The sequence below is a fragment of the Mustela erminea genome, chromosome 15 (genome assembly GCF_009829155.1).
Source record: "Mustela erminea isolate mMusErm1 chromosome 15, mMusErm1.Pri, whole genome shotgun sequence".
Lineage (NCBI taxonomy): Eukaryota > Metazoa > Chordata > Mammalia > Carnivora > Mustelidae > Mustela > Mustela erminea.
The window spans coordinates 53,744,208-53,766,827 of record NC_045628.1 but is presented as its reverse complement, the minus strand read 5'-3'; the positions used below and the strand labels follow the sequence as shown (position 1 = coordinate 53,766,827).

At 37.5% G+C, this 22,620-nt stretch overlaps 1 protein-coding gene across 5 annotated transcripts in view; it reads right to left on the bottom strand.

The window, feature by feature from the left end:
- The window catches only part of AKAP11 (A-kinase anchoring protein 11), a 47,796-nt gene that overhangs the window by 5,572 nt on the left and 19,604 nt on the right, over window positions 1-22,620 (bottom strand). For 3 of the 5 annotated variants that reach the window (XM_032314565.1, XM_032314564.1, XM_032314563.1), the window contains exons 4-10: window positions 19,434-19,481; window positions 17,874-18,008; window positions 16,265-16,529; window positions 11,177-15,689; window positions 7,472-7,624; window positions 2,416-2,499; window positions 1,596-1,642 (exon numbers count right to left, since the gene is read on the bottom strand). In XM_032314565.1, coding sequence (XP_032170456.1) covers window positions 1,596-1,642; window positions 2,416-2,499; window positions 7,472-7,624; window positions 11,177-15,689; window positions 16,265-16,529; window positions 17,874-18,008; window positions 19,434-19,481 — 5,245 coding nt within the window. Of the gene's footprint in view, window positions 1-1,595; window positions 1,643-2,415; window positions 2,500-4,600; window positions 5,926-7,471; window positions 7,625-11,176; window positions 15,690-16,264; window positions 16,530-17,873; window positions 18,009-19,433; window positions 19,482-22,620 lie in introns of those variants that run through there. The other 2 variants (XM_032314566.1, XM_032314567.1) reach the window with 2 other exon arrangements.

Genomic DNA, 22,620 nt, shown 5'->3' with positions numbered 1-22,620 from the left:
TGGCTGACCTCCTGCAACTGAAAATACAATGAAATGAGGTTTATTGCCTTAGGATTTCCATATCTCTGAATCTTTCCATAAACCTCTTATCAATCTCTCCTACTTTACCAATTCCTAATTTAACAAATTTCAAAGCTGGCCAATTTTCTATATAACAAGAGATGACTATGATCTCGAAAGTGGGGAAGTGACATGTATCTTCATACAGTTCATCTGATTTCTATCTACTCACAAAAGAAATCCTAAAGAGTCTGCTAGTGCCAAAAATAAATTTTAAAATCAATTCATATTTATATAAACTTTTATTTTCTTTTCTCTTAAGTGTCCCTCAGTAAAGTCAGTTAAGTAATGACTAGTTCATTGGAGAAAATACTCACCACATGCATTTACACCATGTACAGTCTTTGGAACAACTTTGCTCACAGGTATTATTTGGAAAAGGGACACAACTTTCCTAGACAAAGTCAACACTCTTTTAGTCAACAAAAAGAAAACAAATATTACCTACCTTATCTGTCACTCTAAGAATATTGCCCTACCCCTACTTGATATCTGATGACAAAAATCTACTTCTAGAAGTCCTATATGAAGAATGTTTACTTAAAAAAAAAAAAAAAGAAAGTCTACTTAACAGAAATATTGGAACTAAAAAATTATCACCTTAAGTCTGAGGATTTTAACTCAGAAACCAGTACATGATTTCCCTAAATAAGAAAGGCATAATTGGCGATAAAACTCATCGGTCACTCAGGTGTTATAAAGTACATTTTGAGAAATTCATTTGGGCAATTTTCTGTTTGTCCATTTCAAAGAAATGATGGGGAATAAAAAGCCCTAGCTCAAAAACAAAATCTCAAACAGTATGAATATTTTTAGATGCCACTCTATAGAAGTATATTATTGGTATTTACATAATAAAAAATAAGCCATCTAAATACAATGAAAATTCAGCTTCACTAGGGAAAATTTCTACATTCATGCAGACCTTCTAATATTTGAATTAAGGATTACAAAGCATGGTCCAGAACACTCTGACCAAAGGCATCTAGTATTTATATATTTGGAATTATGTTCTTCAAAAGAAGAATTAAATATTTTCTTCAAATATGTATATTTATGAGTTTAGGAACAGAAATGAGAGAGGGAAGAATCAATTTTTAAGTATCTTTTAATTTTTACTTACTAATTTATATAAGATCAACATTAAACACTAATTTGAGAGGTTGTAAGTTTGGAAGAAAAAAACTAGAACACACGCCATAATTATAATAAATTATATCTTATAATGTAAGGGTTTTATGTTTAGAAAAAGATAATTATAGAGAGATTATCATAAATTTCCCTCTCAAATCACTGAATGATTCAGTCTTTACACCAATGGGCACTTCATTAGTTTAGCAATCAAATGGTACAAATAGTTCAACAAAGGACCTGCCGCTGGATTTACTAGTTCAACAATTTCCTGATTTGTAATGTGAATACCCTGATTTGTAATAACCTGGAGCCTCAGTGATGAAAACGCACAAGGGGAAGACCCTTCTAGGAAACTGAACAAAAAAACATGCAAACACTTTGAAAAACAAACTGTCAATTACCTTCTCCATCATCTTCATGATCTTCGTCTTTATCATCTGGCCCATCACTTTTCGAATAAAGAGCAGAGGCAGTTAAAAAAAGAAAAGCTTTAATTAATAATGGTATTAAAACCAATTCTTAAAATGTGGAAAAGAATGAATGTTACAATATGATATATGATATTTAAAAAGGGAAGAGATGACAATAAAAAAAAGGAAGCTTTGCTTCTCACACCATTTCATGTTAAAATCTGAATTGTAAATGATGCCTAGACAGGTCATCAATAACCAAGTTCTACCTTACCGTGATAGAGAACGCCAAGTAATTTCATGATAAAATTTATTTTCAAATAATTTAAAGCTAAAATATTCTACTAGTTTAATTTTGGATAACACAGCATGTGAATTATCATAGAATGCCATAAATAATTATTTATTAATTCCTCTACTGATGCCATGCACATATTTTTAATGCAGTAAAAATATATTTTTCCTACTCTCCTTATATATGAAATAAAATTACATATAAAAACAACAACAAAAACCAGAAATCCTGTAGGAAGCAAGCTCTTTTTAATGAGATAATAATTGGTGGGATGAAAAATAGCAAGCAGAGCAATACATGCATAGATGGAACATATTTTGCAATTAGAGGTCAGTCTTATCTCAGCATAATTGAAGTTTTTGATTAGATGTAAATTATCGAGCAGAATCATGTCCAAACATAGGAGAAAAGCAGATTGATACATACTGGCACTGTAACCCACGTTCTTTTAAGAATATGACATCATGCATTAGTGTGAAAGACTCATCAGTTTTTAAGTTTCTGGACTGGACCAACCTGTCTGATGTTGGAAAGGATAAATTGTCCTCATACAAATCTCCTTCTAAACCAAGACTGCTCCAGCTACTGCTGTTACCATTACTGCCAGAAGAAGAAAAGAACAGAGCTGAACCAGAAAATGAATAGTAAAGAAGTCCTCGGTTTATCCTTGGAACAGCTTCTGTTGGTGATAAGTGGGAGGCTGGGAAGCTGCCCGGCAGAGTGGGGCATCCGCAGAGGTAGAGAGACCGTCACTGCTACTGGCGGCTTCGGACATTTGGGAGTTTTCTTACTTGACCTCCATAGATCAGGAAAACTATTCTCAATTTATATTTATTTTACATATGAACACAACAGAGAATGACTTTTAGGACAGCAAATGAATGCGTGAAGTAAGAAGTTTCAATGATTAACATCTACGGCAAATCTTGGGATATCATTTGTAAAAAGGCAATATTCTTCAGTTTGGGTAAAATTTTTAAAAAGACCATAGGTTAACATTTCTCTCAGCTCTTTAGACAACGCAAACACTGATGGGTTTGGGAGTGGGAATGAAATGACAGGCAGCAAAACATAGTCCCAAATAGACCTTTTCTAACTACTTGGAGAAAAGATGTTTTATGATTTCAAAATACTCTTATTATGTCAATTACTTTCATTTCATACATTAGTAGGCGGCAAATAACATACATTTTCTTCAGAATATTGAGTAACCAAGGCTTAACATATCTGTCTGGTGGGCCAGTCACTAATGCCACACAGATACCTTCTTAAAGTACCGAATCAAAAGAAGAAAGCAACTATATTCTAAAACTGCAGCAAAGCAGGAAGAAACAAAAAGCGACTATGTTCGGAAACAAAACTAAACTTAAATTTTCAGACTATAACCTAAACATGCAATTTAAAATTTTAGTCATTAAAATAATTAGTAGGCACATTAGTTTGCAGTGATAAGCAGCTTATATTTCCCCCACATTAGGTTAGGCAATTATAAAAATTAATATGTACATAAACCAAAATTCTGGTTCTAAAAACTGAATTAACACAAAATCATCTTCTGTGCATCAGTAAATGTTGACAGGGTTACAAAAAAAGGATGATTATTTTAAAAGTTCTGGAGTTTCCAAGCAATTTCAATAATTTACATATCTGTATTTCCTCTGGCACTAGCAAGCTGTCACAAACTACACTTGGTTAGAAAAATTAAAACTGAGGAGTGACTTTTCAACCTACATTCCAACAAATATAGCTCTATTATAAAACCATGAAAACAGCCAGAGTTTTGCCTATATAGCCTGCTATCAGATGGATCAAAGATGGGAAAACATAGAAATACAGAATGGTCAGACAGCTGTGAGCCAAACAGAAAGGAAAAACCGAGGCTCTCAAACATTGCATTTATCTTTATTAACAGAACCCTTATTAATAAAATAGATTTTCTAAGCAGAGAAAAATATTACAAAATTAAAATTCTAACCCATACGCTGACAACAATAATGATTCCTTTTAATTAATCATCAAAATCTATCAAGTTTAGGTGAACATGCAAAGAAATAACGCCTAAAAAACGTGAAGACAAAAGATTCAAACTCCCTCCATTTAACCTCATCCCCCCCCACTTCCTTTTGTCCCTCAAAATGGGTCAGATATCAAGTCAGTTATTTATAAAACGTCACCACTAACTAGGGTGCCCATATAATTCCTCATTTAGCCAGGACACTTTCGGAAATGAAAAAAGTCACCATTAATTACACCAGAGCAGCGGACGTAAATCCGGACTGTTCCAGGCAAACTGGGAAGTACAATCATCCTCCATTAACCAGACATAAAATAACTTAATTTCTTCACTTACCAGTGTTCCTATTTTATTCTTTTTTTTTTTCCCATTTCATTCTTGAACACTGCCTTGCTTCCATCATTTTCTTTTAAATCTTTTCCTATTTCCTATCTATCTATTCTTATCTGTGTATTTTCCACCTTTTTGTATTTCCTAGGTCTAGAGCAGGTGTACCTCAAGCCAGTGGGGGTCAAAGGCTAGGACTCTTTTTTTTTTTTTTTAAGATTTTATTTATTTATTTGACAGAGAGAGAGAGATTATAAGTAGGCAGAGAGGCAGGCAGGGAGAGAGGGGGAAGTAAGCTCCCTGCTGAGCAGAGAGCCTGATGTAGGGCTCAATCCCAGGACCCTGAGATCATGACCTGAGATCATGACCTGAGCCGAAAGCAGAGGCTTAACCCACTGAGCCACCCAGGCATCCCAAGGGCTAAGATTCTTTATCATGGTTTTCAGTCACATGAAGACTACTATCGATTTTGACATATCTCGTAAATATTATCTCAAAAATTCTGTAAACCTGGTCTCATCTCTTACCTAATCTACTACATAACTTCTAAAAAATTCACAGACTGCTTGAAATACTTCAGACACGCATACACAGACCAAGTCTCTTTCAGATCAAATAACTATACACTCTTCATAAACACCTGTGAAACTCTGAAATTATTATTTCTTTTTTAACTGCTGCCCTCTACTAAACTTCTCACTTGGGAGTTAAAAACACATGAAGTGTCCAAACCACTGAAGTCCTTTATCTCTTATCTGATCTCTGTACCAGAAAATTACAGTTTCTACAGCAGATGTCATCAAAAGACAAAACATGTGCAGCCATGTATCTTACGTGTGGTTGCTGAAGCACCTGCATTAAAATCATCTGAGATTCTTGGGACCTCCAGTGACCTACTGAATCTTAATCTCTCTTAATCTTAATCCCTCTAGAAACTGTATGTTCAACAAGCATACCACCAACCTTGGATAAGCCCTACTCTTTTTCTTTGTGCTTGAACCTCCATAACCACATAGCATAATCATTCTTATTAATTACTGTGTTCAATTAGAACTACAGGTGTTTTTCTGACAAAATGCTGTGAAGCCAAGTTATTCCCCAACCTGAATTCAGTTAATTTTCTGAACCAAATGCATTTATCCATGTTAAACATGTTAAACATAATTCTTTTAGTCTCCGCCTGATTTGGTCTTTTTGAAACTTAGTTCTGTTAATGAGATGATCTTTTCATCTCTGTTTTAAGTCATTCACAATAAAGAGCACAGTAGCCCCTACTTATCTGCAGAGGATGCATTCCAAGGCCCACAGTGGATGCCTGGAAACCATGGATAGTACCGAAACCTACATATACTATGTTTTTCTCTTTACATACATACCTATGATGAAGTTTAATTTATAAATTAGGCACTAGCAAGAGGTTAACAATAAAAACTAATAATAAAAGAGCAATTATAACATTATACTGTAATACAAGTTATGTGAATGTGGTCGGTCTCTCTCAAAGTATCTTCTTGTATGTACTTACCATCCTTGTGATGATGTGGGATGATACAATGCCTATATGATGAGATCAAGTGAGGGGAATGACACAGGCCCAGTGACATAGTGCTGGGCAACAAGTGCCCTTCTGACAACACGTCAGAAGGAGGGTCATCTGCTTCTGGACCTCGACTGACCATGGGTAACTGAAACCACAGAAAGCAAAACCGCAGATGGGGCGGGCAGGGGGATTACTTCTTCTCTGTTACTAATAAAATGCTAAAGAGGACAGAACCAAGGACACAGCCATCCAATCAAACAACATTTTCCACAGAGCTGTTCAACTGGCTACAGGCCCCTTAATGCCACCCACCATGAACCCTAGTTCACCCATTTTAACACCAGGATTTCCTAAACAGCAATGTCAACCCTTACTGAAATTCTAGAAACCTGTGTTTCTCCAAGACGAGAGAAGAATTTAAGTGTTAACATTCTATTCCAGGTAGATTTATGGAAAGGGCCAAAAGATGTTTGTGATATCACCCCTACTTCCCACTACCAGTTTTATTTTATTTTTTTTTAAAGATTTTATTTATTTATTTGACAGAGAGAAATCACAAGTAGATGGAGAGGCAGGCAGAGAGAGAGAGAGGGAAGCAGGCTCCCTGCTGAGCAGAGAGCCCAATGCGGGACTAGATCCCAGGACCCTGAGATCATGACCTGAGCCAAAGGCAGCGGCCCAACCCACTGAGCCACCCAGGCGCCCCCCACTACCAGTTTTAAAGACGGTCTTTGGACCCAGATTTTAAGATGTATTGATGGTTTACATATAGCATTTTAAGAAACTATGACAAAATAGATATTTTATAAAACATTAATACTACTAGTTAATCTAAACATCAGACAAAATGCTCTGAGATGATGTGCTCTAACCGGTGAAAACCCATTTTCTTACATCCTCCTCTTGGTAAGTCATTTTCAAGGGTTCTGTTCTACTGAAGCCTCACAGGGTCCTTTCCAGAGCCTGAAACTAAGAAGCCTTTCCTCTCCCTAGACTCAGCCCTGGATGACATTTATTATTTCCAATTATCAATTAATGTGGATAAAAATTTATGGCGTTTTATAATTTAGTCAGGAATGCCTTTAGAGAGTTAAGAATATGAGACAAATATATCAGAATAAAATATGCGGAGGCTGGTATTATAAACAAAATAAACTAAGACAAGTTATATATGAGGTAAGTGCCTTCTGCTGTACCAAACCATATCTTTATAAGGAATTTATATATTTTCAGTCATTCAAATATAAATGCTCCAGGTCATTTTGTTCCTGAATAGCAGGGTAAGTGAGAAATCCTTCCCAAAAAAGATATTACTTTCACTAATAACAAAAAATTACAGGATCATTTAGATACCTTTTATAGATCACTGTCTTTTTTCTCAGCCTCTAAAGAAAAAAGGTACCCTCTTTAAAAAGTGAGAAATACAAAAGTCCAGGAAAATCCTAAGGGTATAAAATCAAATGTATGCAATATTTTTCATATCAACTACTGGCACACCTGAAGAGGCTTAGCTTGGTTAATTATTGTACCTGATAAATGTGAAAAACCATTAGAACCACATTATGGAGAATAAAATACATTCCACAAATAATGAAAGATTTTCAGATTCATGATTTTTAAACACCCAGTCTAAATTTACTTCTGAGGTCTGAGGACCTGAACTATGCAATCACATGCCCAATTTTAGTTACCTTTCACTTAGGTGATGAAAACTGCTACTTTCATCCTGATGCTCATCTTCGAAACTTAAATTGGACCAGCTGCCAGTGCTGTCTTCACCAATACTGAGATTCATCTGCTGGCTGCCAAAAGACTCAGGTGACTGAAACTCTATTTCTTTTGGACTGAAGAGAAGGAAAAAAAAAAAGAAGGAAGAGAGGGAGGGAGGGCAAAAAGGAAAAAAAAAAATCAATCCAAAGTCATCAGATTCTGAATTCTAAGACTATCACTTTGATGATAAAGATTACAAAAACAAGAATTGACATTCACAGCCACACCTGTGGCCCATCCAACCCTTCGTGTCTGCTAATAATGAGACTTTGAAGGAAAGTACACTACCTTCCAAGTCAACTGAGCTGTATCAATTACAGATCCATCCCAAATGCTCTATTTTCTAAATTCTCTTTAAAGCAATTCATAGTTTCAACTGGGACCACTACAGAAAAGCACAAATTCCTGTTTATCACCTACTTTGTAAGACAGTACTTTAATCTGTACTGAAAGGAAGCTCCTTCTGGCTTTAAGAACAAAATCAGTAGTTCATAGAATTCTAGTCCTGTCAATCAGGCCTAGAGTCAAACTAGCCAAAACCTCTTTAAGATTTTGAGCATAGGATCATAACCCTTATTTTTTTCTCAATGAAAAAGAGACATTTATATTTTTATTCCATCTTCACAAGAAAGGACAGTCACTATTCAATTACTGTAACTGTCCCTCTGTATTTAATTCTCGACATTGCAGTTTAAAATACTTTCAAAGATGAAGAGTAAAAATGTTAGCCTTGTGATCAAAATCTTCTAGCGGCTCATACCAATCAGAGTGAGGGTTCAAATCCTTATAACATAATCTGCTGATATGATACCTTCTCCTCGTCTCCATCGTGTCCCACCTATTACTCTCCCCAGTCTACTCATTGCAGCCACGCCTGCCACTGTGCGCCTTCCCCAACACACACGATCCTACCCCTTTGCCCGGAACTCTCTGCCCCAGTTCCCATGTGACTTATTCATCTTTGGCTTTCGCTCAAACATTATTTTGTCAGTGTTGCTTCCTCCTCTACCTATTCAAAACTGTAAACCATCCCCACCTGCTCCCCCCTACCCCCACCCTCCCCCGACACCTCCCATATTTGCTTCATTTTTCCTCCAAAGCACTTATCGCTGAGTGGTGGCACAAACGGCTATTTTACTTGTCTTATTCTACCATAAGCTCCAGAGAACATATATTTTTGATTATTTTACTTATTTCTGTATCCCCAGTGCCCAGAATAAGTCCTGAACTGCCCCACCCCTCTCTGGGGCTATCCTCATTTTATATTTAAGATACAGCAACCAGAATTATCCTGGACAGGCACATTATAGTTTTGAGCCGTAACAGAGCTCAACTTTGTTCTTTTAATAATGTTTATCACTTTCTGGAATGTGCTGAAATCTAATGGTTTTTTGGCTGAAATGACTCACTAGATGAGGTCCAGAGAAGAGTTTTAATGACTGCTGGGTTATTCTGGCTCAGAATACAGTTCAGATGTTTGCTCTGCTAAAAATAAATGCCCATATAATTCCCCATTTGACATTCACATACCACCCACATACCACCCTTCTGTACATTACAGCTTTGTAAAATATTTATGGTTATTTTCATGAATCAAACATTTACAAGAAAGGGGACGCCAAATGAAACCCTTAAAAATAATCCATCTGAACAAATCCCTCTAAAGCCTGAAAGGCAAACCATTTAAACTTCAGAAATAGAAAATGGGAAACAGGACCCTGCGCAAACTAGAGCCAGCTCTTCATAATCAGCATTTACGGAACCCTACACAATTGTTAAGAAGAGAAATGGGAAAAGAACTACAAAGTAATATTCTACTGGCCTTGGTAGAAAGTTGGACCAGAACAGCACTAGCTTGTAGGAATACTTGAGGCCTACTTACTCACCCAAGGGATTAAGAAGGAAAAGTGAAAATATGGAGCGTCAATAACACCGGCATGAGCCAGGCCTGGGAGGGATATCTTAGAGAGTCTAATCCAGGGGAGGGTCTCTTTTCCTCCCAGGGCCTTAGGGGAGGCACAGGAAGAAAAAGTTAAAATAGCCTGAGGCCAGTTCTGCTTGAGGAAGGTTGCTTCAGCTATGGAAAGGCCTAGTTTACTAGCACTTATTCATTCATGTTATTTACTAACCACTTATTATATGTCTGCCATCGTATTAAGAACTGACAGGGAGTTGTGACAAAGAAAATGCAGGTCTGCAAATGTTTACTGTATAAAGGGTCAAACAGGGGTGCCTGGGTGGCTCAGTTGGTTAAGCAGCTGCCTTTGGCTCAGGTCATGATCCCAGAGTCCTAGGATTGAGTCCTGCACTGGGCTCCTTGCTTAATGGGGAGTCTGCTTCTTCCTCCGTGTCTACTTTCTGTCAAATAAATAAATAAAACCTTTAAAAAAGGGGGGGGGGCAAAGAGAAAACACTTAGGTATTGTTGGCCATGTCTCTACTTCAGCTACTCACCTCTGCCATTAAAGCATAAAAGCAGCCATAGACAATACATAAATGAATGAGCACAGCTGTGTTCCAATATAACTTTATTTATGAACATTAATATTTGAATTTCATATAATTTTCACATGTCACAAAATAGTATTCTTTTGATTTATCAACCACTGAGGAAATGTAAAAACCATTCTTAGCTCATGGACAATAAAAAATAAACCAACAGAGGCCAGATTTGGCCTGTGGGTTATAGTCTGCCAACCCCTGCTCTAGGAGAAAGAAGGCTACACAATTAGAGCAAAAAGAGACCACCTTTGGTTCACCAGAAACATTAGAAGAGGATACCATGGAACAACTGGCCTCCAGAGTCCTGGCCAAACTCCATCTCCTTATTTTAAGATGGCTAAGAAGAGAGGCAGTCCTTGCCACGGCTTTGACAAAAGCTATTAAAAAATCTGAGGAATCCTGTGACTCTGTTAAATTCCACCTCGACTCTAGGAACTTTCTCTGTCCAGTGGAACTAACAAAATCCTACAAACTAATAACACAAGTTGGTTCTGATGCTTTCCAGGGGAAAAAAAACAGTTAAACTAAGGTGTTGTTTGGAATCCCTGAGCGCAAGGCACACTACTGAAGAACAGGACATTGTGAGACCATCGGAAAGAACTCGGACTGGAACACATCAAGAGAAGTGACAGCAGTCATGGAAATCTTTGGAAAATTTTTAAAGCTTTCCTCCCCACAGCAGTTTGGTTAAATTATGCTCTTTATAAGAAAACTTACCTTTGTGAAGGGAAAGAAAACACCATAACAAAAAAATTTTAATCTCAGAGCAGTTAATGATCACGGTAACACTCTACATTTGCCGTCTACAACTCTCTGGTGTTTCTTCAATCCAGCTTTACTTACTTCCCAGCTCTGCGAACGGGGGCAATACGACTATCCTCCCTAAGCCTCCTCTTCTAGTTCAGGAAATGGTTACCGCCTTCCCTCAAAGGGCTGTTGGGGGGATAATGAGACAATAGAGATGGAGAGTAACGTATGGGATATGAAACCCCACACAAATGTAGTAGGGAAAATGTTTTTGTTAACCTGGGGTTAAAAATAATTGCACCTTTCTTAACGGGACCTAAGCACATATGATCGAGTTTAACTTTTATCGTAAAAACCCAGAAGGAATCTGAAACTCACCTGCTGACTGCACGTCCAACATTCGTCATTGCTGACGTCATTATTTCTGTGGTAAGGCTCTCAGCAAAGCTAATGCCATCTTGTCCAATTCCGCTATCAGCCGCCAAGCTGGTATTGCTCAGCTCTCTCTCTGCTTTCTCAATAGCTTCCGCAACGATCTTTTCAGCAAGCACTGTCTTCTTATCGAGACCAACATGAATTTGTGGGACATCAAGATGGAAAATTCTAGATTCCTGACAGATGTTGCTAAGTTTTGAATTAGAAACTGGCTTACTACTAGCAAGTGAATCCTGTCTGGAAGTGTGCAGAGATGAATTTCCAGTGCAATCGTGTAGTTCTTTACGGTCACAGTATCTGCAAGCTTGGTCTGTAAGAGGTAACAACTTTTCTGCATAAGTGACCCTATCGGCTGCTTTTGTGGACTCAGACCCATGGAAAACTGTGGATCCTAAACTGAGCCCTAAAGTGTCATCCACTACCTTCTTGGCATACTGCTCTATAGCTTGAACAACATTCTCTCCATAACCAGACCCACTTAAGCTGCCCGTACTGTGGTAAAATCTGTGACTTTGTGAGGAAGGCTGAAGAGACTGAAGAAATTCTGGCTCGATGTGAGACTCGGTGTCTTCATCACGTCCAGACTTTTCATAAAGGCAAGAATCTGTTAAGGATTTTGGCAAGCCACCTGCAGACGCTGTCAGCTCTTTTGTAACATCTCTTGTTATGCTGTGAGCAAGAGAAGCTGAAAAACTATACAGTTCAGAGCACTCATTTTTATGTGTGTCCTGCGTCCACTCACCAGTTTGATTTTTACAAAGGTAACCTCCGTTTCTTTTACTTGGCTGTTCTTTATCTGCTTCTCGGTGGTGTTCTTTATTCAAGAATATGAACAGTTCGTTCTTGGTCTTCACCTGTGAGCTCTGCATGGGGAACATTCTTGAGCTGCACTTCATTTTGGCTGTCTTAGCGGCTTCTTGCAATCCTGACTTAACAGACCGATAAGCAAGTCTGTTGGCATACTGGTCCATTAACAACTCACTATTGCCGCCTTCCTGTTTCAGCACTTGGATAATGTGACCTGCATACTCGTCTGTCACGCTTTCACAGCTGGGATACTTGTAGGTCAGACCGGACATACAGGAGCCTGGTGGTAACGAAAGAATGAATGGTTCCACTTCTCTTGAGTGGGCTACAGCCTCTCTATCCAGCTTCTCTTCTGATCGATCATCTCGGCCACCGTCAATGTAACAACTATTCTTTCTTTGCCTGAAAAGCACACAACTTCTAACTTTTGCTATCTTCTCAGCTTCCGTAATGACTTCCGCTGCCAGATCACCCGCAAAATTGCGTAATGTTTGTAAATTTTCCTCCGAGCGATTGAAAACGGTAGGTGACACGCTGCTTTGACTTTGTGCATTTAAGCAAGGGCTTTTCACCCTGGGTTCTTGAATGACTTTATTATCCAGGTGGGAAGCTGCCATTTCCGTGGCAAGAGAGACAATGTGGGTAGCTAACAATTCTGCAAACTGAACTTTCTTCCCTGAGTGCTCAGGCTTCACATCCACTTCCGGATGCCCTTCATCTTCACTACTTTCAACTTCTTCTGAAAGAGATCGCATGAGTTTCAACATGAACTCTTCTTTTTCTATGGTATTTTGTTCATTTTCAGACAAACTGCCCACAGATGAGTTGTGTGGTGTAGAGGGAGGTGTAGCAGGTGCAAATTCTTTTGCTAATTCCCCCTTGAGTTTTTTGGTTAACTTCTTGATATCCCATTCAGAACCAGCCCGGGATGGTACGAGAGGAGTGGAGGGAGGAGTATCAGGTATTACATTTCCGTCTCTAATTTTCTGTTTGTCTTCCACATGCAAACCATCTACACATGGAAGCACTGTGGACGAGAAAGTATGTGAATGAGGAAAAGGGTGCTCTTGCCCCAAAGACAAGGGCTCAAGTGCTGTATTATTCACATTATGCTTTGTCACAGGTTTGTCTTTAGCAGCTTCCTTCAGATTGGGTTTCTGACCAGCAGTTGTTGGACATGGTGGGAGTGTCTCTACAGAAGAGCCATGAGCCGAAGAACATTTACATTTGGGAGCACAATCCTTTCCTGCTGAAAGTGAACAGTGGGTTAAGTGATCTTGAGCATCAAGAAATTTGGGGAACTTTTCGAAGGTCAACTGTGACTCTTCTCTGGAAACAAACAAGCTTTCTTTGGGTCCGGCATTTTTATCTACACTTGGGATGGTTGATTGGCTTTTATCTATGGAATGTTTAATAATAGTTTTAGATAAATGATCGGCAAACAAGTCCTCATTGCTAGCTTCGCTCTGTTGCAGTGTTGCTTGATCAGAGTGGAAGGGAAGGGGTTTTCCCTTTACTGCTATAGTTACACAATCTGTGTGTTCATCAATGGTTTTTGTATCTTTGAAGGATGTCATTGACTCTAATGTTTCATTTACAATCGTGTGCACCACTGAGGTGGAAAAGTTGCTAATAATCACAGGATCACTTGTTAATTTTGAAGAGCTCTGCATTTCGATATCATCATTAGTTGGTTTAAATTCTTTCTGGTTACCTGGATTGTAGTCTGAGGGTAAACAAATATTTCTGAGACATGCTACTTCCTCTTCTTTGCTTTTTGTGGTGACGTGTGTCTGGGTAAAATCGCCATTCAAATTACTATCATCAGACGACCGAAGAGACTTCGCCTGATATATGTTAGATGAAATATGGTATGGGAGAAGGGCACTTCCTGCCAAGGGCACTGGTATAGAAGTAACAACTCCAGATGTACAAAACAAGGCCTGCTGTACTGTGTACTCCTTTTTATAGTCCTGCATGGGTCTTGTCGCTGTTACGGTCTGATTGTTCCAAGCAGGGGAAAACATGGAAGTCTGTGTCGATGGCATTAAATTTTCTGTGCTCACACACTTTATGTTATTTGTAGAAACACTAACTGCTGCCTTGGTCGTGAAGGTCACATCAACTTGTGAAAGCTCAATAAATGCTTCCTGTATAACAGACTCAGATAAGTCTTTTGCATAGGACTTCACTACTCTGTCCTCACAGTCTGACGACCACCACTGTGGAGATGCGGGTGTTGGAGGATAGGAAAACTGACACACTTCCATGATGCCTTCAAAAACAAGCTCTTCGGCAAGATCTGCAGCAAACCTAGCAACCGTGTTGGTGAATATCTGCTTTTTTACATATTGTAAATCCTGTAAAGCACTTGCTAAAGCTTCACTCACCAAAAAATTAGCCAGCCCGCTGATGGCACGTTCTCTCAGTGAAAACACACACTGCCTTCTCAGTTCATTAAATGCCACCTGAAAAATGGAGGACGTCAATTTGATGGCTAAGTGACACAACGCGTTGGTACATGAAGAGACTCCCTTCTGTAAGTCTTTAAATGCACTGCCCAAACTTTTTTCCACAAGATCAGATGCAAATTTCTGAATGCTATCTTTAATCATCAAGGATTTATTGTTAGATTTACTTTTTGGCTCAAGGCTTTCGCTCTTCAGAGCTATGGTTTTATTTTCTCCTTTTTTAATACTCTTCGTGTCTGGGGTTATGTCAGGGTGCTGGGTATGAAGAACAGAGCTCAGCACCTCACATGAAATGCTATGGGCATAATCCTCATAGGTGTAATAAAGAGAATCATGACTCTCATGAAGCCGAGCTCCACTGATATCTGTTTGGCAAAAACACTCAGCAGGAGGACAGCCTCCAAGAGGACTAAAGGCAGAGGATCGAACAGGGCTAAACAAGCCGCTGTCCTCCCCTGATGCCTTCACTGGGCGTGGTGAATCTGGAGCATCACACAGGTTGCTGTAAGGGGATTCTGGCTTACGAGGAGTTGGCTTCCTAACATTAGCCGGGAGGACTGGACGATCAAACTTGAATTTTTGAGGATTCATTGCAGTGGTTACAGAGCAAGATTTTTCATGTTTGTGTCCTTTCTTTTGTGATGTCTTTCCTAGGACAGGATCTTTCGGAAAAGGACAGGAAGTCTCTAAAGTTGGCTCGAGTTCATCAAACTGATCAAAACTATCAAAAAATTCACTCACTTCTGAGTCCGAATCCTCTATATCATCTTTCATCACAGGAATTTTAGGTAACTCAAGTTTTGCTTTTAAACTTTTCTGATAACCCTCTTCATCCAAGAAAATAACAGGACTTGGACTGGAGCATTCAGATTCAGAGGAGTAGGCAGGCGAAGAAGACAAAAACGTTTTCTGTGCATTACCACTTTTATCTGAAGCATTACATGACCTATAGAAACTCTTTTGGATCCATGGCTCAGTAATTAATGTAGTCACTGAAGTTTTCACAGAAGGTAGTTCTTTATGTCCCAGAATATTTATTAAGGAAGTTGAAGGTTTAGCCAATGACTTCTGCCTCCCAGAGCTGACGAGAATCCTTAAATCATGGGTTTCTACCTGGTGACCAGAAGAAGTCTGAGAAGCAGCATCACACTGGCTCTTTAGTGCGGTAATATTTATTCCTGTAGAAAAAAGAATAAAATGATCAAATTATTCGTGAGCAGAATCTTTTAAAAATTAAATTATATCAGTGGGAATAAGTAGACTTTAAGCATGAAATATTTATTTGTAACGTGTCTTCTACACTATGTGGTTTACCAGATTTACCCCAAATCATACTTGAGAGCAAATATACCTTTTATTAAAATAATTTCATTTTACCTGACATCTAGGAATACCTGGTCTATGAAATGGTTAGCTTCTTGTCCTATGTGTTAGAAACACTAATGCGGTCTCTCTACCAGGTAACTCTTCTCAAATTTGAACCCAGGATGGTCCAAATACTTAATGTACTGAGGTGAACAGTGCTTGAACAGGACGACCAAAATAAGAACAGAAATAACAAAATAAAGAACCAGATAACAATGAACTTAAAAATCACAAGAGAATGAATTTCTTGCATAATCAAAAAAAAAAAAAAGGTAAAATGTTTAAATTGCATCTAATTTCTAATTGAACAGCTCAGCCTGAAAACTTTTAAGACTGAACGCTAAACTTTAATTTCCCTTTTCAAGAAAAAGTTTAGAAAAGAACAAACCATCATTGCATGGCTTTGAGCTCTCTTCTTCCTCTAAGTGCTCAAAAGCAGTGACAAAGTCATCCTCTATGGAAGACACGGACTGATTGGTGTCATCATCATCTTCCTTAGCAGTCTCAAGTTGGCGCTTCTGATGCAAGTACGTGTCCAGGGTATATCTTATACCAGTAGCATATTTACTTAGGAGACTAAAGATGAAATCAATTCTGAGTCTTGGCAACGTAGGTGACACTCTCATGACACAGAGCATTCCAGAATGCTGACTCTTGGGGAATATGAAAGATGATAAATATAATTCAACTTTCAAAACATATTATACATTTAAAGCATATTATCTGGAAGTGAAGCCTAGAAATAACACAATCTGAGGGGAAAAAAAAGAAATGCATGCATCCCAAGAGGCTCCCTGATTTTGTATTGTTAAATTCTTTTCTTCATTGATTCTCTACAACATTTCTCACCTCCCATTCTCTTTCTCCCAATCTTTTTCTCATTGCTACTCAAATTCCACCTGTCCTATCTCCCAAAATGTTACAGAACTTACAATCCATATCTCTGGCATGTCTTCCAATATTATTATACAGCCTCTTGAGTTTCCTTGTTCATTAACTGAGCTCACCAACTACACTGTAAACTGCTAGAGGGTAGGAACCAGGTTCTATTCTATTTTTGTATCCCATTTTCCAGCAGTTTCCAGCAGGACACCACATTCCCTTCTATCATAAAAGAATCTTCCCCTCCTTTCACCTAAATGTCCCTAGTATTACAATTTTATAATAATGTTTAGAGCTCTGATTAAAAATAGAAATCATCAGTTTTTTTGCCATACATATTACCCTTAAAAATGCAAATACTGACATATGACTTAGTGAAAAAAGGTGGAAATCAAATATAATAGCTAATCACATCTTGTAATCCTAGCAAACAAATCAAAGTAAATATAAATGAAAAGCATAATGAAGAAAATGAGGTAAGCAGTTCTACTTTTACCTGTAGACCTCATAATTAACACAGTAGTCTTTTATACTTGGAATAAGTAACCCAAACTTTAAACCTACTGATTCAATTTTTAGGAGGTAAAACATGCAAAGTACTTTTCTTTGACGCATTATCAACAAAATAATACTTACTAAAGAACTAAAGGCTGAATGTTTTAAAACTACCTGTCTGAAATGGGGAGAAGTCAACTTTATAATGAATTGTTTTTTAACAGAAAACAAGTTAAACTGTGTCCTCTAAAACACTGAATGCAATATTCATAAAAATTTAGAACTAGCCATAAAGGGGGAAAAGATTCTATAGTTTAACCAAAGGTAGAAGAAATTCAAGAAATCCATAAATGAATTTTCAGGAAAAAAATTCATTAATATGCACTTGCATATCATTTAGGGAACTTCACACATGAAAAAAACCTAATTTAAAGCTATGGTCAAAATTACTCTATCCTTTAGTGATTGCAAAGCTTCCTGAGCTCTGTTTTTCACAAATCATATTTCCTTGAGATAGCATTAAAAAAAACTTCAAGCATTTAAGAGTTTAACATTCTTCGTCAAATGTCACTGTAAAATTTGCCCTGAAAAACACATTAGAAATGATATATAAAAGTTACCTGACTTAGAGGACTACTGTTTGTATCTGATGATTTACTTATATCCTTCATACAAATAATTTCATTTTCATTTAGACTGCAGAAGTGCAGTGAATTCAGAAGATCTGGAAGTTCCAAAGAAACTGCAGCTAAATCCTAATTTAAAAAAGAAATACAATAAATAACACTTTTGTTTAGATTCCTATAATGTGAGCCTTATTCAAAAACCATAAGGTCTACTGGTTAATATACTTTCAGTTCAAAATAGTTAACATATGTAGTTTATCGTGAGTAATTTTTTAACTCAAAAATAAAATGTACTAAAATATTTTAACACCTGCTATTTCTATAGCCTTTTAAAATACTGACATCAAACTCTAAAGTATTTTTACATGGTACCTCATCCATCCATGACAACTAGCCTTTTAATAGTTTTTAGCTGCAAATGTCAACCTGCAATCTTCAAGTTAATCATGGAATATTTCCCACATACAGGGATTCTCCCCAGTAGAATGTGCTTCTTGGAGCTTAAGTTTTTATATTTGTAAAATACATATCTATTTTTCTGCCTTTCCTCACCAAAGTATCATATTAAACTCTGGCTGAATATTTTGTGAAGATATTAAGGAAACATTTTCTTTTCTCATTTGCCCTTTTTATGTAAACACTTTACCCAGTGAAAGAATTAATGTCTTTGACCCCACCTAGAGTACTTTCCTTTATAAATATGACTTTATCAATAATTCTTAAAGAGGAAGTAGACTAAGAGAAATACATTGGAACACTTCTCTTTGCAGCCTTATGTTCTCAGGAGTAAATCTTCTCTTATGCCTTCTGTCTAAATAGTTTCCTTCAGGCAAGGGCACAATCAAGACACACAGCAATTTTCATTATCACCTGACAGGTATTATTCATAAAGAAATGAACAGTATTACTTTTTCTTTTGGGAGACACTTAACTGCCATAAAAGGAAAAAACATGGCAATCACAAATATTAAGCAGCAGCAAAAGGTAGGGGGGAAAAAAAGATGCCTACCACATCTACACAAGCTTCAACCTTCTTTATATAACTGTGAACTCTCCTTTGCTGATCATAATCTCAACTACCAGTTTCTGTGTAAACACCTGCCTAAATCAGGCTAAAAATTTTGTACTGGTCAATCAATATTCTTTACAAATTTCACCTTTTAAATTGAACTCTATCTCAGTTAAAAATATAATGATTTGATGAAGTCAGATTAGGAAGACCATCCAAATTGAAAAAATATATTAAAAAAAAAGTCTCATTTTCTACATTATGCACAGAATGGAGGAAAGTTAGCTTGTGGTTGGCAACCTTCTCAGATAAATTACTTCTGTGGTCTCCTAACCTAAAACTACTTTCTGTAACAAGAATACTCTGAAAATGCTAAAAGTGAAAATGTCCAAAGCACACTCAAGAGTCATCTTTTAGCTTTAAATAGGAATGATTTAACGGAAGAGTTTAGTGTAAATTTTGGGCTAATCAGGCAAATTTCATGATCTCAAAATCTGTTCCAAATAATCTCCATGGTCTTTTCCAGTTCAATAAATTGACCATACCTGAATATGAGCAGCATCTGTTTCTTCATTAAAACCTAAAAATGTGACCTGAATAAGGAATAAAGCTCCATTAATTTGAGTTTTTTAAGTCTTATCACAATTAGATTATTGACAGAGAGGAGATACAGAAAAAAGCACAGAAAACATTAAATGCTGACTGTTACATACAAATGTTGAAGCATCACGTAGTGCAGCTGAAACCAATAGGTTACATGTCAATTATACCTCAATTAAAAATAAATACATTTTTTAAATGCTGGCTGTCTTGGACAAAATGATTCGTTTTTTCAAAATCATCATAAAGGTTTTTCACCAAAGATTTGGTTCCATAATGCAGCTCTTCAACCTCCCCCACATCCACTTCATTAACAAGTTCAATCAATTCTACTCCACAAACCTATCTCCTGTAATATCTCCCTCTCTCCACACCCCCTGCCCCCACTTCTCATCTGCATGATGGTCCTGTTCCACCTGGTCTCAGTAATAATCATGGCACTCCCCTGTCAAAACCTTTCCATGCTTCCCACTATGAAGTCCTAACCAAGGCCCCCAGGCTCTGGGTTAGCCAGAATTTCAACCTTCCCTCACATTTATTCATACACATGGGCCCCCTTTCTGGGTCTAGAACATGCCCAGTTTGTTACTGTTATGCAGTAACGCCCCCAAAACCTGTGTCTCTAGACCTTGGATGCTTACACACCTTGCTCCTCCTCATACAAGATCCAACTTAATGTCACCTCCTCAGGAAGGCTTTCTGGGGTATGTCCCCAAGACTCCTTATTGACTTCCTATGATATTATCACTTATTTCCTTCAACATCCTTATATAGGGATTTCTCTACAGGAGTTTATGTAAATTAAGTTTCTAAAAGAATATCTAACGGCATGAAAAAAAGTCACATTTTTTTTTTTTTTTAAAGATTTTATTTATTTATTTGACAGAGAGAAATCACAAGTAGATGGAGAGGCAGGCAGAGAGAGAGAGAGGGAAGCAGGCCCCCTGCCGAGCAGAGAGCCCGATGCGGGACTCGATCCCAGGACCCCGAGATCATGACCCGAGCCGAAGGCAGCGGCTTAATCCACTGAGCCACCCAGGCGCAAAAAGGACAAGTTACAGACAAAAATGATACAAGATATGCACACAATTTCAACCTTATTTTTAAAAACATATGCATGAAAAATAGTACTGGAAGGCAATACACCAAGCTATAAGCAGCGATTAATTCTAGATGATGGAATTATAAGTGATGTTATTTTTTCCTACTTTTTTCATGTTTCTTCCCCCTAATTCATGTTTCTTCTTTTCATGTTTCTTGCCCCTAATTCATAAGATTAATGATAGACATGTTCTTTTTTTTTTTTTTAAGGTTTTGTTTATTTATTTGTCAGAGAGAGGGAGGGAGAGAGAGATAATGTGACACAGCGCGCAAGCACACACACAAGCAAGGGGAGCCGGCTCCCTGCTGAGCAAGGAGCCCAATCCCAGGACCCCTGAGCTTAACCTATGGAACTACCCAGGCACCTCTGATAGACATTTTCTTTTTGATACTTGCAGTATTTCTTCTTTTTCTACAAGCATCATGTACTACTTTTGTAACCCCCCAAAAGTATTATTTTTTAAATTTATATTCCCTTTATGTCTTTGACATCATAGGAAGAAAATCTTCCATTTGAAGACAGAATGGTAAACTGTCAACTAAGCAAGTACTGTGACTAAAAATACGAAATACTTAAATTATAGCAATGTGGAAAATCAATTCTCAAGAATTAAGGGAAAGCAGCATAGTTAAAATATAAAGAAACACTGACTATACTTTTGATCTCTTTCTGATGACTCACAAACAAGTCAGAATATTGCATTAACCCAGGATCGTTATTCTAATTATGTTCATCACTTCCCAAAAGTGCTACAGTTAAATTCCAGGTCTCTAGGTAAACTTTTAGGCTCTAGGAGCCAGTCTCCTCATCTGTAAACCTTGGAGCAATACAACTCCTCTTCCACATTGTAAGGGTTAATCGAAAACGTGGAGGAAAGTGCCTTGCACATCACAGACAGTCAATGACAAAGAAGCTCAAAAACAAACTTCTTTCTTTTCTTCACAAAACACTTAGAGATATGCATACCCTCAAGTGAGACAGAAATTCCTTCTATTCTTTCAAGTTTCCTTTTACTGAATACAAAAGAGAAAATAAGCTGACATGCAGTTTTGAAGATGCCAGTAGTTTTATATTTCCCATTGATTGAGGAAGGCCTCACCAAAGAATGTGGGCTCGGAAAGGCACTACGTAAGCAGCTGGAGATATACAGGCTGGAAAACTGTTTGAGGGCAGAAGGACACAGGAGACCTGTCATACTTGGCAACAACAGAGGAGATTAAGAGAGGCTCAGCTTTACTAAAGTAAAGCAGAAGGGATAACAGAGAAGATAATAGTCAAGAGCCACCGAAATTAGCTGACACAAAAGGAAAAGGCTCAGGTCAGAGAACACTGTAGCCTGAAGGGTCTGCTCACCATACCTCTGGAACTACCTCAAATATAGTTTCACAAGAAAGATGAAAGAAAATCCTTCCTCAAAATAAAAATACTCAATATTTTTTTTAATTAGATCCTTGGTTTCAAAAAAAAAAATTTTTTTTTCAACTAATATACTTAGCACTTTTGAGCTTGAACAGCCTAATACCTTACTTCTCTTATTTGCTGACATGAATGTATTGATGGGACTGTGGCTATATTACAGGAAAAAATGTACTTCTTTTCATAGTAGTAAGTCCAAAGACTGGAAACACTGATGTCGCACAGAAATAGTTGAGCAAGTACTATATCCTGAGTAGTAAATATGTTAATTTCAAAGTACTTTTATTACTACTTTTTCATTTTGTATCAAAGTACTGAATTTAAATAATCAAGAAAATAAAAACCAAAAAAAAAGCATAAAGAAAACAGTATATGACATCTCAGCGGCTCAGTTGTTAAGCATCTGCTGTGGGCTCAGGTCATGATCTCAGGGTCCTGAGATCAAGACCGCACTGGGCTTCCTGCTCAGCAAGAATCCTACTTCTCTCTCTCCCACTCCCCCTGCTTGTATTCCCTCTCTTGCCATCTCTGTCAAATAAATAAAATCTTTAAAAATATATAGATACAATTCATGTTTAAGAGTAAAAATTTTAGTATTAAAGTATCAATTTACT